We start from the raw sequence: 19,710 nt of genomic DNA, 5'->3' as shown, positions 1-19,710 counted from the left end.
GGGTCTTATGATGAATCCTAGATATGGTCCTCTGCGGCTTTACAGTATTTTATAACTGCTAAAGATAAAATCGTTGTTTTTATTTTTAAGTAGGCTACTAATTGATTCATAAAACATAAATCATACAAGATAAAAATATTCCTATAATCAGAGTATTAGCCAACGCTTACTCATTCTGTTTCTTGGCTTGGGTGTTTTTTTTTTTTTTTTAATATTGAAAAAGGTTTCGTGTACCTTTTTTGCCTAATGTACCTTTAGAAGAATCTATTTAAAGCCTCCCTCTTTACACCCTCCCAGGAAGTTTTCATTTCCCTTAAGTCCTTCTTCACAACATTCTCCCACACCAGCCGCGGATGGCCTGCTTTTGTTTAGCCCTAGACGGTTGGCGTCCCTCGAGGAAATTATAGCATAGTAAAGGACATAGCACGAACGGGATTCCGATTAATGGATAATTCCTCTGGGCTTAGTTTGTTTTGGCGGGTAGTAGTTGTATCAAATAATCTCTGAAAAATGTAATCACAGTTATCGATAACTAGCAGTAAAACATGTGGGACAAGGCATAAAGAAAAGTATGTTTAGGTCTGGAAATGACCTTCTTCTTCTTGTTTGGAGACGCTTTCATATAATTTCACCACTGGGATTAAATTCTAGGTCCTGCAGAGGGTAACTGCAGCTGACTTTCCACTCTTGGTCCCGTATTACCAAGCAGAGATCAGTCGCACAGCGCCACTACAGGACAAAACACGAATTTATTATAAATTGCAAAGATGCATATCCTTTTAAAGAATGGAGTAGCCTAATAGTTATTTTTTGTCCTTAATGCCAAAGGTCAATAAAACTTTCTCAGTGCTGTGCCAAATTGTGAACGAAGCTTTTATGGCACAAATTGTTTTGATTTTCGAAATCTGCGTTTGCCAAAACGGTCATTTCATCAGTGAATCAAAAATCACCAAGTATATCAAGTTTGATTATAATTAGTGTACTGGTATTGAAATTGTTTGATTATGAAAGTGTGTTTTGTTAGATTTTAAGTTGTCTGGTTTAGTTGCCAAGGATAAAATTTCATGAAAAAAAAGCATGTAATGACATATGAAATGATACCTCATCGAGTTTAAATACACTTGAATCAGCAGTATCAATGAGAACAATTGGGTCTACTGTTATGGCCTAATTATACCAGGTTACAGACAAACAGGCCAACGTAGCTAATTGTCCTACTGGATAATTTACATATTAATATTTTAGTGCCTTAAGAAATGAGTCTACTAACATGTTTCTGGCAAAAATTGGTGAAACTTTGTGTATAATGAAATGGGTTACTTGTTTGTTTTCAGTATAACATGAAACCCAACTGAGCAATATTCAACGAAATATAAAGTTGTACTATCACATACAGAGAGGGGTGGGGTAATTATTGAATAAAATATTTAAAATTTCTTTGAATATAATGTTTACTAGGCATTAATCGTCTCTTGGTCATACCTAATTTACGTGTTGATAATGTTTTTTTTTTTTTAGTATCTGCTGTCTCTATGGAAGATATGCCGTTGGGTCAAAGCGTTCCTGCTTCTGTGCAACGCACTGATGATAAACAAAATGTAGATCAGTCAGATTCTGCCACTGTGCAAGGTCACATTGAGTCTCAGCGTGCTTTCTCTATAGTTCCATCCCCAGAGGCTGAAACTTCGTCAGAAGGGAAAGCCTCCGCGAACATGGGAGAACCTTCTCAAGAGCTAAAGGAGAAAGTGAAAGTGCCCAACTCTAGTGTGTTAAATGCTGAGAGTTCTAAGGATGATGCCTCTTCAGAAAAAGATGCAATTATTTTTTATAGTGAATGTAAAATTTCAAGAGCCAGTGAGTCTAAAAGTATATCTAATGACCAAAGTAATAGGAAAGAAAACACAGTTGTTGAATCTAGTAGTATTATTTTTGTTTCAAATGTAGACAATGACCCTAGTGTTGAATTATTAAAGAGTGACAAAGAAGAAGATACTGATTACTCGGATACACGGATTTCTTCATCACAAAATGATAATTATGAATCTCCTGTATCAAGCAGCATAACAAGTCAAGAATTTAAAACTGCATCTAACAATTATAAAAGCATACTAAAGCCTACTACCAGTCCTACAGACCATACTAGTCTTGGTAAAAAACAATTAGAAAGCAGCGAATCACTTGAAAGCGCGCATAATGAAAGAGAGGATCCTAACCTTGGTGTTGGTCTTAGTAATATACATAGTTACACACCTACTAAAACAATTCCGGGGAATAATGCTGAAACAGGAGGAAACATATGTTTGTCTGAGACTGAAACAACTGAAACTCATCTTGTATGTAAACCTAAGAAAAAATCCAGTGATTCAAATGATAAACCAGATATTGAGTCGGAAACACAGACAGAATGCGCTTTAGATGAAAGCTCCCCAAAGGTAGCAAATAAAAATAAAGTAAGTGGAGACAAAAGGATTTCAGAACTTAGTGAAACACCTGATAAAATGCCTACGAGTAATGAAAATATGTGTAGTGAGCACATAGATATGGAAAAAATTGATTCAAATTTGAACAGAAAGTGTAATGAAAAAATCAGAGTTCAAAGTTCAATATGTGAAACTGACGCCAACAATGGCGGCACAGTGTCTCTTATAAATATACAAAATAAAAATAATGATTCACTTGGAAGTATACGCCAAGCAAAAATTTTTAAAAGTGCTGAAAGGCACGCGGCAACTGTAACAGAAGGAAGTGACAATGAAAGAGTTTCTATAGATGAGAGTGCAAGTTCTAAAGATGCCGAAAATACTGTGGATGAAATTTCTGTCAAAACAAAGGATTTGGATTCCAAAAATTCAGGGAACAGTGATAATGAAGAATTACTTATAAGATCCAATTCTTCTAAAACTTGTGCAACATCAGGCACAGAAGAAATTTTATGTGAAATAAAAGGTCAAGAATTAAAGCCTTGTGTTGGAAAAATGAAATATGAAAAAGGCAAAGATGGTGGTTTGAATGATAAGGTATCAGTTATTGAACCTGACATACAAAGGACGAAACTTGATGCTACAGAATGTAATAAATCAATTAGTTTAACAAATGAGCCAGTATCTTCCCTAATAGAAAGTGATAAATTACTTCACAATAATTTAGTAAATCAGAAATCAGGTACTGTACTCATGGCAGCTAAGAATGATGATGTAAACTCAGGTTCTCAAAAAAGTGACTCTACAATTTCATCGTCAGATGAATCTCAATCTAAAAAGGAATCTAAAAAGCCATTTTTAAAAATCCGATCTGATCTGCTTGCTGTCTCAAATCCCAAGGAATGTGTTGAAAAATCTATTTTGCCAAAGAAGAAACCAACAGATCTTCCGGAAGAATCTAACAAGAGGCTCACTCGAGCTAGTGTATCTTCAAAGCCTTCAAATGGCAATACCCCAATCCCTCTCCCACCCGTAATTAAGATTAGAAAGATCCCAGGTGGTGGTTTATCCATTATTGGAGACGTAAAAACATCCATTATTAACGTGAATGATCCATTAGACATATCTCCTCAAAAAGTTAAGAAGAACCCCAAAGATGTTACCCCCATTTTACCCAAAGGCTGTACTATTTTGCCTGTTTACCTTCCTAAAAATACAAGCAAGCCAAAATCAGTTATCAATCAATCAAACATTGCTAAAATTAATACGGAAAAAGAAAGTGTTGATTCTGATGAAGAACTTTCTATTATTGATACACCAAATATTGCAAATAATACTTTGAAAATCTATTTGCCTAAAAGGTCAGGTCCTCTCATTTCAAATATAGGAAAATTAGGCAAAGACAATCCAACTGAAAAATTGGCTGTGAATGAAAAGGACAAGAAATCGTCTGCTTCTCTAATGAATCTGCAATTGAATAGACCTAAGAGAAGCATGCAAAATGAAGATTTTAAAGTTACCTCTAATTTTCAAGACGCCTTTGCTAAACAAGTAGCTGAAGCTGCTGCAAAATCTGCCCGTTTGAATGCTCCAGCAAAATCTGTCTACGTGAATGCTCCAACAAAATCTGGCCATGTGAGTGCCCCAACTGCTCCTGCAACTCCTCAAGTAAAGATGAAAGTTGCACTCCCTAAAAGCAATAAAGGAAAGAAAAAGGTAAGGAATAAATCCAGCAACTCAATTTTTATTGTTGTTATGAAACATGGTTATGTATTTTTTTTAAGGGATGCTGATTTTGAACTGGTATTTGGACAACTTTAAGAAGGCTCATTTGGGTGGAAATCTTGAGCTCTTGTGCTCTGTTAAATAAAAGAAGAGAGATCTAGCCAAAGCAATGTCCTCTTTTGGTAATTTGTGCTGGTAATTAGTTATTCACAGTGAATACGGCTATGCGCGCCATTAGGTTTATACTCTAATATAGCCAAGAATTTATCGAATTTTATGAAATATGCCAAAAATAAAGAAAGGGGGGGGGGGGGGTAGTTGAACCAATGGTTAGAGAAAACGACAAATTTCGTGTTTAAGTGCCCATTATGCATGAAGACAAAAGAGATACTGACATGACCAGTGCTGTTTTCCATTATTTTATGGCCCAATTTTTGCCTAATAGGGCCAAATTACCAACAAACAATGATCATGAAATAGGTTTATCTCCACTCTTATCATATATTTCAGGAATTTATTTGTGACATTGGTAGATCTTGAAGCAGATAGAGGGGGTTTAATACTTTTTAAAGTTCATGCTCACTTTTTGGGTGAGAGTACGATTGAAGCACGGATGGCAACCTTCCTATGTGTGATTTGTGGCATTTTTTTTTTTTTTTTGCATTTTGTAAACGGGATCTACCATAGGGGATGAGTCAAGGACCCCATTAAAACTCTGCAATTTTAGCTTTTTTTCGTGATTCACTTTAACCCTGTCTGTGTCGTGGTTAGATAGACATAATGTCATGTTTTCATTTTTATTTTCGCTCTCATTTGCTGCTTGCTCTTAATTGCTTCTACTAACTTCACTTTACTAACTAGGTACGCATGAGAATGGCGCTTTATTGCTTATGGATGAATGGACTCGGTATGTATTCTTAATATGTTACTATAAATTGACAAATTTCCTCGAACTTCTTTCTTGTTTCAGAAAAAACCTGTTTCATCTGATAGTGAAGCAGAAGAAAGTGCATTGGTGAACAATGATGAAAATGAGGAAACTTCAAATAGGCGGCGATCTGTCCCATTGCGTCAAAGCTCTCGCATTGCTATCTTGCGGTATGCTATTTTTATTTATAGAACTCTCCTCTGTTCACCTACCTATGAAAGTGGGAGAGCGGGGTGTCCCCCCCCCCTCCCCTTGCCTTTTGGAAGGGATACAGGTCTTTTATGCAGTTTCTGCATACATTTATACAGATTTGCAGGCCAAAAAGACCTATAAATACTGCCGTACGAATCTTCTAAGTCCTAGCCTGCAAATAATTCAGATACAGACAAAACGAGGCAGTTTTTTTTTTTCCAACTATTTAAAGCAAGACAGACATATGAATGTGATGGATCCTGGAAAGTTCTTCCAGGTTTGAACCTTTGACTAAGTATCTGGCTTTACTTCAGACGTCTGAAATGATTTCGAGATGCATGTCATTGTTGTCTTTGCTAATTCTATGGAGAACCTATCTCAATAGAGGGGATGGGAATCAGGACCAATAACCATAATTGTAGGATCTTTGTTGAAGCTCAGTACCACCTGATTGGTAAGGATTCGTCTAGGACGAAGCACCGGGTAGCGACGGTTCATGGTTTGTAGAATCTAACTTTAAGAGGAATTGTGTTCAAGTTTCTCGTGTTTAAATTTAGGACGGCAAGGCAGAATCCGTCAGTTTTCTCTTAAACTAAAATTGTTTGATTGATGTAAGCAGTTTTGAAATGTCAAGGTAATGGGCCCTTGTGACCAGATCATCAGCTGGGACCTTTGTTGTGAATGTTAAATGTATGTATTATTTCCCCAGATGATGAACAACCATTATTTAAAACAAGTCTTATACCCTCCTAAACGGATAAATAATTTCTTAGTCAATACTACACTTGCTTAGACTTTACGATTGTAATGAAAATGTGTTAAAAACGGGTGAAATTTTTAATCAGACAGTGAAAAATAAAAATAAATCTTTTAATTAAAAATTAATTACACAACTTCCAAATATTTCGGCTTCATCTCTGGAAGTTTTCTCAACGAGAAAAAACTAGTCTACACAAAACATTTAAAGAAAAACTCAACTAAACGCTATACGGCGACGCCAATTCATGAAAATGTAAGGAGGGGGGAAGAGGTAAGAATTTTTTTAATAGAGACACAAGAAAAAGATAATGAGCAAATATACCTAACACGGGGGGTAGTGATTACTTCATTGCTTAGAGAAATAGTCGACTAATCTATCTAAATCCAGTTTTACCTCCTCTCATTTGACGGCCATGATCGTGAGATCATAGAGTCTGTCATTTTCCATAGTCGGTCGCAAATAACCTTTCATGCGTCCTAATACTAAGAAGAACAGTTCATTGCTGGCAGTGGTCACAGGAAAAGTAGCAACTAGCTTGATCAGTTTTAGCACTGCAGAAGAGGCGATTGGGAGGTCAGATAAAATTTGGATAGCTCGATGAAGATCAATTTTGAAATGCCACTTTTACTGATTTAACTTTCCAAGAAAAAGCTGGGATTCTGTGGAATAGTCATCAACACCGTGAATCCCTTGATAATGACACACAACCGTTTCGAATTTCGAAAGTTTGAAAAGTCGGAACTTGAGGAATTGAAGGCAGATAAAGCGTCGAGCAGAGGCATATTTAATATGAAACGTTGGTCCATCTCTCTCATGAAGCGGTATATTGTCTCGAAGTACTGAAGTTTACCGGATTCTGGTTGAACTGGCTGATTAATATTCCGTTTACCAGTTGTTGAATTTGATAGAAAGTCTTTCAGACGAATGGAAATGACTTGACTTCTCTTGCTTCGAGCACTGATTTTAGAATGTGGAGATTTTGATTCCTGGATGCTGTGTCAAGCCATGAATTCGATATGCGTTTGCTTAAGTTCTTCCTTTCGTTATCATTTCTCAGCTTACTAGCAGAATAATAGGAAACATAGGAACTAATAGACCCAACTGAACATCCACGTTGGTAGACTCCAGGATGAGAATTTGAGAGAAACTTTCCAAGAACAGTTGAACACTAAACTTGGGAGTTTAAAGTTTGAGAATATAGAAGGTGAGTTAAATCATTTTAGGAAAATAATTTGCAAAGTCGCTGATGATTTCTTAGGGAAGAAAGTTAGGAACGCAGCTTGGAATATTAGTGAAGATGTTTTATGTTTAATTGAGAGGAGGAGGGGCCTGTGCAAGAATTATTTGAGTGATAGATGACATGAAATGGAGGCCATGGATAAAATTGCCAAAGATCTGGAAGACGCAACCAGACGGCTTAATAGTAAAATATTTTACTTGGATGGTTATAAATTAAGAGAAAATAGCCAATCTGGACTTTTCCCAGCTAAAGGTACGAACGGGGCCACAATGAGTGAGAAGGAATAAGTTAAAGAGAGATGGGCGAAATATTTTGTGAATGTGCTAAACCGTGATAGAGTTGCAGGGAAAGAAATAGAAAAGGATAAAGAAGTTTGCGGCACTTTGTATAGGCTACGAAGGAAGATTTATTTTGTGAGGGAGAATTAGTGACAGTACTAAAAGGATTAAAAATTATAAGGCCCCTATATTAAAAATTGTATGTGGTAATTGTAAAGGTATTAGCCTAGTTTCTGTAGGAAGCAAATTATTTAGTATGATGATGCTTTTTAGACTTAGAGATGCTGTAGATTAAGTTTTAAAATAAGAACATTGATATTTTTGGAAGGGTGGAGGATGCTTCGACCAAATTTTCACTCTTAGGTTAGCTATTGAGAAGTGCCGGAGTTATCAAACGCCTTTAGTCTTTAGTTTTATAGATTATGTGCAAGCGTTTGATTCATCTGATACAAGAGTTTTAGCAAAGGTCCCATCCTTGTATTGCATACCAGATAAATACATTAAAGTGATTAGTGCTATATACGAAAATTACATTGCTCTGGTTAAGGTAGGAAATGAGGTTAGTAGCTGACTTCGTATAAAATCAGACGTTAAGCAGGGATGCGTCCTATCCCCATTTATATGGATCATTTTGATGGGATTTATCCTAAGGAGCACAGCAAAGGCAATGGGAGGACACGGAATCAAATGGGGAAGTTAAACTCTCCAAGACTTATATTATACTGATGATTTAAGCATCCTAGATGAAAATGTTGGCAAAATGCATGAACTTTTGAGGTTTTGCGAGTTCAGGGTGCAAGAACGGGTTCTAAAATTACTGTCAAGAAGACAAAGTCACTAAGCTAAGGCTAGGAACACTGTATATATAATTAGCAGTATGATCTTTCCCTATCTCACCCATTATAAAAACCTGGACCGAAGTGCGAGTGCTCCAGAGAATGTATAAACATAAGCGACATTCGATCTTTTCACGGGTAGACAAGTCAGATTTCTCTTGAACGCGAAACTTAGCTTCAACGTTGGAACACTAAATTTTGAAGAAACTAATTTTAAATTAATTTATTACAATACATATATGAAAATTGGTAATTAGTAGTGCAATGTTACTATTAGATGTTTTTAGGAATTAAAAGTAGGTTTCGAAGTCTGAAGTTGGTTTCAAAGGCATTTTGAGAAAGTTTCTGCCAAAATACGTGTTCCAGGGTAATTAGACCGTTGATGGTAGATCAAATAAGAGGAGCTGTTCTTACGCGCCGGTATATATAAATATATATATATAAAATTAGTTCAGATGTTTATAGGAGTTACAAGTAGGTTTCGAAGTCTCGAGTTGGTTTTAAAGGCATTTTGAAAAAGTTTCTGCCAAAATACGTGTTCCAGGGTAATTGGACTGCTAATGGCAGATCAAATGAGAGGAGCTGTTTGTACGCGCCGATATATATATATATATATATATATATATATATATATATATATATATATATATATGTTTAATATATATATATATATATATATATATATTATGTTTAAGAGGTAATTACTTGAAAAAAAAAAAAAAAAAAAAAAAAAAAAAAAAAAAAACTGTCGTCCTAATCCAGCAATTGAGACAAATGTGCACTTGAACGAGGTTTTGACCTTATTCATTTATCCAACTACCTAGGACCAAACAGTATAACCGAACCATCAACCAAATAGAAATGTCCAAATTCATGCAAAGTCGTCATCAATAAATGTAAGTCGTTGTAAATTTACAAGCAAAAGCACCTTAAATCTAGCGAAATATTTCGTAGTAAAACCTCACCTTAGGGCTCATTAGAAGAAATACCAGTCCCTTTAACGGGTTTAGAGGCTTCACTTTCTTCACCTGGCACAGTGGATTCTCTACCATAAGATCTATATGGTATTCCTATGTCAGGTAAACTTGTGAAATGCATGTTTACTAGTAAAGCTATTAAAAATTACAGACAAAAAGTGTTTCATTGTTTCCTTAATAAAATCCCAGAGGTCACTGAGCTAAGACCATTCCGGAACAAATGAAGACTGGTCCAGATGTGTCTTTTATTGGTATCCGGAACCAATTACAGATTTAAAGATCCTCAAGCTTGTTTAAAACAGTCTACAAATTCAAAAATCAAAAAAAGAAAAGCGAAAGAGAAATTATATTAAAATTTCATTCAGTATTTCTTTATAGTTTTTTGTATATTTACCTAAAAGTTCATGGTACATAAAACTAAATTTTTTGAATTGCCAACTAATTTTTTTGGCAGAAAAACCTCTTAAGATCAGTTTTTCGCTCAGCTTTTTACATCTATTTTCAAAATCTGTGTAATTACTGCATATTTTTGCATACCTAAATACTTGGGAATAATAAGCTGAATAAGTAATATTTGAATGTATATTACTTTCAAGGAATGGAAAATTAATTACTTCAAAATTCAAATCATCCGTTGTATTATATATTTTAAAAGCTATTTTATTATTAGGCCTATCTGCAATATTAATGTTTCAACATAAAAAATGATCAGAGTGTCCTGTCCTACAGAATTAACTCTAGTGGATAAATATTTTTTGAAATCTCCATAAACTCTGCACAATTTATTACTAAGAGATCGTCCAGATATCTTTTATTATTTGAAAGGTTATATTTTACATTGCTTGGGCTAATTTTATTTATCATAAATTCGTATTCTAATTGACTTAAAAACAGGTCCGCTATGAATGGACTCGCATTCCCACCCATAGGAATGCCAACAGTTTGTTTATATAAATTCCCATTAAATCTTATAAAAGTATTAAATAGAACAAATTCCAATAAATAACATACCATATCCAAGCTATAACATCTTGAATTAATAGTACTTCTAAAAAAAATTCGTCCATCGGGCTTTTTTATTAAAAGTATCAATTTTCAAAAATCCGATATTAGAAAAAAGAAAAGATTTCTTTATGACCATTTTCGATTTTTCGAATACTAAATTAAGTGACAAATTTGTATACAGAGTAGTAAAATCAAATGAATCGACTCTTTTAGCTGAAACACTAGCCAAAGAATCTATCACTTGTAACGAGTTATTAACACTCCAATATGGGTTAAAGTTAAAAAATTTTTTAATTCCGGAGCATTTTGCTTTAAATTTATTTCTAATTTCTCCTAAAATTAAAGATAGGTCAGTAGCCGCAATTCTGGTTGGACACCTTGCTGCCCCAGCAATAAAACGTGATTTTGGTGGATATTTATGAAATTTTATCGTCCAGTATAAGAAAGGAAACTTTTTATCATTATCATTTATTTTAATATTGAATTTTTTATAAATTCTTTCTTCTATATTTTCAATTAAACTATTCTCCTCTATATGAGCCTTTTCGTATGTATTTGTTGTTTGTAACTCTTTTGATAAAATATCACAACAGAGTTTCTGACAAATTATGGCAAAAGTATTGCTAGCTTTATCAACTGGTACAATTATAAATTCATTCTTTATATTAGCAATTGCTTGTTTTATATTGGAATTATAAAATATTGAATTTTTCCCAGAATCTGTTGGATTAATTCTAAACATGCTATTTCGTACACTAGTCAAAATCAAATTTATCCAATTCTGAAATCTGTCTTTAGTTATTTTCTCCTTCTTGCACCATTTATCAATAAATAGATTTAAATCATTCTTTAATCCCCTAAGAATATCTGCTGACTTTATGCGGTAAGAAAGACGGAATTTAGCCCCCATTTTCATCATATTTTGAGGATCAAGATGCTTTATAATGGACAAATCCCGCATATATATATATATATATATATATATACATACTACGAAAACTTCACGAAAAAGAAATTTTTTTAAAGAAAAGTAAAGGCCATATTAAACTTAAGATCAGTAGAAATAGAAGCCTACAATAACTCAAACTCAAAACGACCAGAAATTATTATTAAAGAATTAAAATTTTTGATCTACCACTAAAATGTGTGATGTCCTTCAATTTTCTGAAAACTCCCTAAAAATTTTACGAAAAACACTTCTTAACAGACGTTTGGTATTTTCTTGGATAGGGCTATTGTGGCAACTTTTACCACAGCAACTAATAATTAGAACCCAAGTCCTAGAATTGGTCTCAATCAGGAACCCTTATCGCTATCTAAATCCACAAAGTGCAAAGATTTTCAAGCATAGGTGTTTATTGTTTAAAGTTCAGGAAAGGTCTGTCTATTTCATACGAAAACATTTATTGAAAACGAAACTAGTCTTATCTCGGCTCTCCGCCAAAACAGGTAATTAGCCTTTTTCAAGTTTCACAGGAACTACAATCTGAGAAAATAAATATCACGACGTGAAAAAAAAATTACAAACCATCCAGAGGGGGGCGAGGGGGTGCCCCCCCCCCCTCACGTAGTCCACCGTAGGTTCATTTACCTAATTAACGCACGTTTGCATTAATTAATCTTGCTCCTCACGTCAGTTTATCGCATCCACCGCTTTTGCTCCCCCCCCCCTAAAAAAAATCCTGGATCCGCCCCTGAAACCATCACATCTATTCCACCAGTTATTAGAAGAAAAAAATTCCTTATTATCACAAATTTTATCAACCCCCCGCCCCCTTTTTTAGAAATCCTACATAGGCCAATCAGTTAAGTCCACTGTATATAAATAATAGATTAAGTCATAATTTGTATATAAATTAAGACATACCTTTGAGATGGGACAGTTGCAAACCACTTGACTGGCTCACCAAGTTTTTTTCTGCTTCTGCAATTACGAATAATACAATTTCGAACCATTTCTCATTGATTGACGCATACACACTAACCCGCTCATGCATGAATAAGTGGGAGGAGCTTTTTGTTCGCACCGAGAATGAAGAGCCAGAAATCATCTGCGGTAAACTTACTGCCTAATTATATATACAGTGGCTAGGAATAAGTGAAGGCGGAGAGGTGATGATGGGTAACAAGAAGATCGATCAAGCGGACGGCTTCACTTACCTCGGTAGTATTATTAGTAAAGATCCAGGGTGTTTTTTCACAGTTGATAACTGTTAGAAAGGATAGGAATGTAAGTCTGCAAACTATGATAAGAATATTGGAAGTTACAGTGAGGACAATGTTCAAGTATGGTTCTAAAGCATGGACGCTCCGAAAAACGAAAGAAGAGTTGCTAGATGTTTCCCAGAGAAATTGCCTACGGATTGTTTTAGGTACCCGACTGACTGACCGTATCTCAAATACTAAACTACAAAAATTATGGTTCAATTTTGCTTTCTAGAGCTATAACGAGAGAAAGGCTTGGATACATTCTGTAGAAGAAGGATGACAGATTGCTAAAGATTGTCCTTGTCAGCTAATCGTCTAGGGCCGAACGAAAAGCGGGTCGTCGCAGAATGGGATGGGAGGATGTCGTAAGAAAGATTTAAGGGAAATGTTAACTTCTTGGGAGAATGTACAGAGGCTTTGAATAGATTGGGGTGGAGGAGGAGCGTGTATAGCTGTATTAACCTCAGGTGGCTTGGTGCTGCATTGAGTTGTTAGTAGTAGTAGTAGTACTGGGCTGTAAAGTTCAACAGTCTATAAGTTCCTTCAATCACGTCCTTCGGTTGAAAGTATCCTCCTACCAAACTTCAAGTAGATTTTGGCTCTTGGCGCAAAAGATAGGTCCCTCAGAAGTGGCAGACGACTGGAAATCCATCTACTCTGTTCTCTTAGCACAAATTAATTTTTCGCATAAGTTTCAAACTTATTAGAGGTAAAAGAAAGTCAATACGCATCTAAAAATCATCGGTTCCCTGTCTCATTAGCCTAGGGTACTCTCTTTGAAATTTGCACAAATGAAAAATTACCTGCCTACTTTTATGCGATTAATTTGGTGATGGAAGATGGTCTTGGAGGGGCCAGGGGGCCACTTTGTGTTTCCTTTGATACAGATCAAACTTTCTTCTACAATTAAATTTCAGGTAGAGTGTACCATGCCTTCTTTTCTACTTCTTTTGAGGGTTGTAGCATAATTTAATTTATTGTCACAAGCCTATGGCTTTCTCCTGTATTAAATAAAATTGCTTTGAGAACCTTCTTCCGTGACATTATTGCCATTTTCTTGCACTAAAGTTTCTTCGTTTACTTCCGCATTTTTAACAAAAAAAAAAAAAAAAAATAAAAAAAAAAATACAAAAAAAAAACTAAATACAAAAAAAAAAAAGTGGTTGTTGCTTCTGTGGGTTTGCCCACTCTGAGTAATCGTGTTCACCAGGCATAACGTTACAAGCGTGGTGGAACTAATTCCACAGTTTTATGTCGATTTTTGTCAACAACAAAACTCTTCCCAATTCAATAATGTTAGCAAATATCTCTTGAATTCGAACTGTGCCGAGCGTGCCGGAACTGAACGGTGCATGTGACGGTCCGAGCTGTATACCAGGTGATGGGAAGTAGATGACCCCTGTGCCGTTTTTTATTCATATTATGGTTTGATTAAACATTAAAGATAAATTGACCCGCCGACGCTTGGTTTTTGACTGAACTCAATTCAGAAATTACATTTCAGGTCGAGAATAGGTTAATAAAACTATTTTATTAAAACAGCGACGAGGAACTATTTTAGATGTTTCAAGAAAAGGGCTCTATATGAGTGGGACCGATGGGACGTTTCAAAATAAAGTCATCGAAAGTAACAATGTTATTTAGTAACTGTGAAAGAACAAAGCACAGGGGTGACAAATAAAAACAGCCAGTTACCCTAACTGGTTTAATATAGCACACAAGTTAAAAATAGAAAATAGTTAGGAAACAGAAATAACAAGGTAATTTTCAAAGCCTAGGAGAGTCATGGCCCGCCCCCCCCCTCAATTGGCGTGCCCGAGGGTATACAAAAAATGTATCTTCAGACATGGGATTATTTAAACAAAATCCAATGTGGTAAAGCAGCTGAAGTACAAAAAAATAAAGCAGCATATCAGAAGATAATTCGAACGTACAATAACATACGTATGGCAGACGTCTTGCCTTGTTGCTTTATTGTTTACGCTTTTGACTGCTTTGGGTTTTGTTTAAATGTGAGTTTTCCTCTCGTTTTCCTTTTTTTGTATAGGGTTTTGTTACGTATTTCTTTATATGTTTTGTTTAGGCTATTTTTTTTTTTCTTGAGAAAGTCTTCCGGATGTGAAGCCGAAGTATTCGGAATTTTATCATTATTTTTGTGTAAAATCATTTATTTTTTACTGTCTTATCAAAAAAAAATCATACGCTTATAATATATTTCATTACAATTGCTCCTGAAAATATTTTTTTATTGAGTTGTCACTTCCAAAACGCATGCGCACACACTCTTGGCCTTGTAGTAAACACTAGCTCATTTGTGATAAATAGTTTTATAGCATATAGTGCTCGCTTTTCATTTTTTAGCTCTCCTCTTTCATTTGATACGTCAGTTCTATTCTTGTTCTCACTGTGTTTAGATGATTAAAACGTTGTTTTAGGTTGAGAGAAACAAAAGAGCCATATAAACCTGAAGAGGAAAGGTCAACTAAGAAGATAGACAAAGAGAAAGCAAGAAAGATGAACGTCAAGAAAGAGAAAAAACGTCTAAGGAAAGAAGAAAAAGCAGGTATATGCTCCTTTATTGACTCTTCTATGAAGCCTCCAGGTTTGAGGGGTTTACCATTAAAGTTGAGCAGCACAGTTCTCATGAAAATACCTGTTCTGAGTTACAACCTTTGTTGTTTAGCTTTGGGTACTCGTAGGACCTTACTATTAGTTTTAATACTTGATTTAGCTCAGTGCTAAACTATTAAAGCCTCTTTCACACATATGGGTAAAGGCATACTGGGGTCACAGCTGCGCTTATTTGATATTATACTGTCTTTGTTGTTACCTCATTTTTTGAAATTGAATATACCTAAACACACGAGGACAGGCAATCAAGGGCTAAAGATGTACTATTAAGTTTCTTTAATCTCTTTTTTCCCTTAATCTCTATGATAAAATCCTCTTTATGTCCCCCATCCCCATCCGAAGGGCTGAATATGCATGTACTATTGAAATGGAATACTTAATTTAGTCTTATTATTCAATTAGTATGTTACTTAAACTATGTATCAATGTCTGAATGTCTATCATGTATGATCATGCATCGATTTCTCACTACTATAATTTATCCGCGGGGTTCAGCCTTCTCTCTACTACCAAAATTTAAAGAATACATGAAAATAAAGCTCAGATTTGTCAGCCTCTATTTGATAAAAACTAGCGAGCTTTTTTTACATTTACCCCGCCCTTGCCTTTTTTCTTTCTTTGTTATTTTTTGTCTATTTGTATTATTGTTTTAACAATCAAAGCTGTTATTTGTATTATTGTTTAAAACTCAATTTCGATAATTGCCATTTTTTTTTTTTTTTTTTTTTTTTTTTTTTTTTTTTTACTGAAATTGTTTGACATCTCAAGGCTCATTTCCGGTATAAATAATCGCTAATCTAATTCAATGTTGTTGTGTTTTTTTTTCAGTCTTTAGAAGTAGTCCTTTTCTGTGAAGGCTATAACCGTAGCCAGGGGTGCATCCAGGATTTGTGTTCGGGGGGAGGGAGACAAAAAAACTACCAAAAGCATCATTTGTTTATATGCATTTTTGTTACTTGTTTACGAGTCGAACAAAAATTTCGAGGGGGTTCAAACCCAGTAACAACCTTAATCTGGGAAATCCCCCCCCCCCCCCCGAGACATAATAGAATTTCAACCTTCTCTTGCAATTTGGTGTCATTAATGTGAATGTTTGGTTTAAGGCCCATTCACAATGAAATTTACTAATACCGAGATCTAACCAACTCTAATTTGATTCAAATCAGATTTTTCATAGATTTTTCTGATTGGCTCAAATTAGTGCTGGGTAAATTTAGGTATTAGTGAAATCTTATTTTAATTTAGCAACACAGTTTTGCACTCAATCAAACTGTGGTACGCTTACCCCTTGTGGGTACGCAACAATTTTTAGGGGTACGCGGCCGGCCAACAAAAAAATAATTAAACAGTCCTTTAACTTTAGGACAGTCGATATTTTAATTTAGCTATAGTTTACTTAGTACCGGTAACTGAGAAGGGGCGCCTAAAATATTTTGTGCGTAAAAATGCGTACATTGTCTAAATAAGTTTGAGAACCACTGCTCTAACCAATCATAACGACACGTCCCTGCAAAAAAAAAAAAAAAAAAAAAAAAAACGCAACGCATGCTTTCAACATGCAGCAATCGTCAACATCTAATTTGCTGTTAATTTGTGCTACTGAAAAAAAAGTCATTTGTAGAATAGTCATTGGTCTTTTATTTGGAAATGACACATACAAAATCAAGACATTTTTTAGTTTCTTTTCAGCCATGATTCTAACCCAGCCTATTCACTGACCCTATCCCTCCCAGGCCATGGGCTCCGTGGGCGATCCCGTTGAGTCCTGCACCATATAAAGCACTTGAACCAATGCTGTTCCCAATACTCCCGTATCCTTGCCCGTGACCATACCCAAGACTTTGTTGACCGAACCCTTGGTTAAGTCCATAGCCTAGATTTTGTTGGCCGTAACCTTGACTAATCCCATGACCAAAACTTTGCTGGCCAAATCCTTGGCTGTGTCCATATCCGTAGCTTTGCTGTTTGTAGCCTTGGCTTATTCCATGACCAAAACTCTGTTGTCCGTAACCTTTGTTGATTCCATATCCCTGATGTTGAAGACCGTAACCCTGGTTCAGTCCAAGGCCATGGCTCTGATGTCCAAATTGTTGACCAATTCCGTATCCGCCCTGGCCAATCCCAAAACCGTGCGATTGACTCAATAATTGGCCATAGTTTTGTCGGCCGTGACTTAAAAGATGAGTTCCGGATGATTCAAGCTCTGCTTTGCTGCTACCAGATGATTCAGACTCTGCTTTAATGGCTTCTTCCACGTCGGCTGCTCTAGTAGTAGCAATTATGAATGCAATTGCAGCAATAACCTGAAATGAAATTTACATATGATGTATGTTCTTTAATATTATTGAAGATTTCATTGCTTTTGAAAAAAAAAATCCGATATACGGTTCAATTGCTGATAATTTTACCATATATTTAAAGCTTCTGTTTACTCATGCTAGCCATTTCTGAGAATCTGATAGATATACTGCAGATCTGCATCACACGTGACTGTAGAGGTCATGGGAGGTTTTTGAAGGCTATATGGCCTGCTTCTATCCTTCCAAACGTTAAAAAAATTTTTAGCTCGTTAATATATAATTATTGATTGAAAAATAATTACTGCTAAAAATTCATGGATATATATTTTTTTTTTTTGGGAACTATTGTTTGCAATAGTTTATGTTAGCTCATGGAAATATAATTGCTAATAATATTATTAATAAAAAAAAACATTGTTAGGACGGTAGGAGCCGTCCTAATAGACCTAAAAAAGTTTCTGAAAACTTCAAAAGTTAAACTTGGGCAACTAAAAGAGATAAAGGACCACTATGTTTTGAGCTTCAGTGGGAAGGGAGGGCATATCCAGCTATATCATTATTAGCAGCATATCTATAGATACGGAAGGGAGGTAGGTGGTATATCTGTGCAATTGGAGTGAAATCCCTGTTCCCAAAAAGAAAAAAATTGTGGAATAATTGTGAAATGGGAAAAGAAAATAATTGTTTTTCCACATTTTTTAAATATCAAACTTTGAAAATACTGTATTACAAATATTACTATATTTTTTAAGTAAAACGTTCACTTGCGCTTTTCATAAGACCCTCGTAAGAATTATTTTCACGAATAGTTTCGCATGGAAATAGGTAGGCCTATCGATATATCGGAGAAAAGTTTGGTGTTTTTTTCGGGTGGGGGGGGGGATAAAACTAGTTTATAATACTAATTTTTTTGTGAAGCTGAAGATAAGAATTCAGCTTCTTGTGAAGCCGAAGATAAGAATTGATATTCAGACAACATGAACTCTGAGAAAACTAGACTTGGCGTCATACCTGCGCACAGTAGGAGATTTGGGGTCCTTCCATGCCCTCAAGATTGCTCTTAAAGACTTAAAGGAAAGATTGAAGTGTTCCCCTGGAAAATATATTTTTTTGTGTTTGACTCTCTCTAAAAAAAAAAACTCTTGTGATATCCCTCCTACCTAAATTTTTATATTTTAAATTTATGTTATTTGGTTTTTTGTTATTAATCGACACATATAGAAAAGACCATAAAGGTGGAGTAACAATAAGAAAGGAGGAAAACACCAAAAAAAATCGGATAAGATGATGGTGAGAGTACAAGTGCGCATAAACCATCCCGAGCGGCTCCTATACCGTATTCGCAACTTCAAAATAATATTAAAGGCACCAAAATTATTCACAAGAAACTGGTAATTTTTTTCCACATTAAATAGATGTGACATCAGTTCAAAAATTTATAGTATCTCATACTAAATTCGCTTATCTTAATCAAAAAAGGCCTCATTTAACCTAACCTAGTGACCATTTGACTTTAAATGAACTGCATTCAAGGCGAGAAGGATATCTTGTTATTACTCTAATCACCTTAACCTATTTTAAAATGTCTTAAGCTGTATTGATATTTTTAAGACTGACTTGTGGGCATACATTCAAGTGGAAACTGTGGGGATGTGCGCTTCGAAATAGCTTTCCTGGCCCTTTGTATTTACATCCATTCCTGAGAGTTCTATCCATGTGACATAACATCTTGTGGAGAATTCTCGCAAAGTTATAAATAAAATAAAAAATAAAAAAATCAAAACCTAAAATTAAAAAGTTCGTATTTTTGTTTGTTCTCGCAAAGTTATATCCCATTTCCATCAGATCTTCTCGCAGCCATTTGCGCAAAATTCATTTCGCATTCATTTGCGCAGCCAAGCAACTTTCCAACTTAGCAAAACCCCCATCTTTTCTATTTGTACAGAATTTAGTAATCTTCAAGTCTCAAAATTCTAGAAAATCGTACTTACTATAAGTTTCATCTTATCTATATTATTATCCGTTAACAACTAGTAAGAAATGGATACATGGTCCAAGACCTAGCCCTAGTCTTATATACGAAAATTCTGTCCGTAAAGGTCAGACGTTTATGGGAGTTGTCTTCCTATTTCGTAAGGTTTTATGGTCTAGTAAACCGAAATGAACTAAAGGAATCAAATGTTGGAAGAATTAGTCATGCCGTCTATTGT

At 35.1% G+C, this 19,710-nt stretch overlaps 2 protein-coding genes across 2 annotated transcripts in view; one reads left to right on the top strand and one right to left on the bottom strand.

Annotated features, from left to right (window-relative positions):
• The window catches only part of LOC148941340 (uncharacterized), a 106,719-nt gene that overhangs the window by 49,474 nt on the left and 37,535 nt on the right, over positions 1-19,710 (top strand). Inside the window, exons 5-7 of the mRNA XM_089104670.1 lie at positions 1,519-4,136; positions 5,116-5,243; positions 15,005-15,132. Of these exons, the coding sequence (XP_088960796.1) occupies positions 1,519-4,136; positions 5,116-5,243; positions 15,005-15,132 (2,874 nt within the window). The remainder of the gene's footprint in view (positions 1-1,518; positions 4,137-5,115; positions 5,244-15,004; positions 15,133-19,710) is intronic.
• Positions 16,815-19,560, bottom strand: LOC148941341 (uncharacterized). The gene is made up of 2 exons (XM_089104311.1): positions 19,492-19,560; positions 16,815-17,503 (listed from the first exon to the last, which is right to left on the bottom strand). The coding sequence occupies exons 1-2, from the start codon at positions 19,501-19,503 to the stop codon at positions 16,898-16,900; spliced, it is 618 nt and encodes a 205-aa protein (XP_088960437.1). The 5' UTR covers positions 19,504-19,560; the 3' UTR covers positions 16,815-16,897.

Source organism: Artemia sp. Qi Xiang Cuo, chromosome 18 (genome assembly GCF_049724085.1).
Source record: "Artemia sp. Qi Xiang Cuo chromosome 18, ASM4972408v1, whole genome shotgun sequence".
NCBI lineage: Eukaryota > Metazoa > Arthropoda > Branchiopoda > Anostraca > Artemiidae > Artemia > Artemia sp. Qi Xiang Cuo.
The sequence above is the reverse complement of the archived record's forward strand: the minus strand, read 5'-3'. Positions and strand labels throughout refer to the sequence as shown.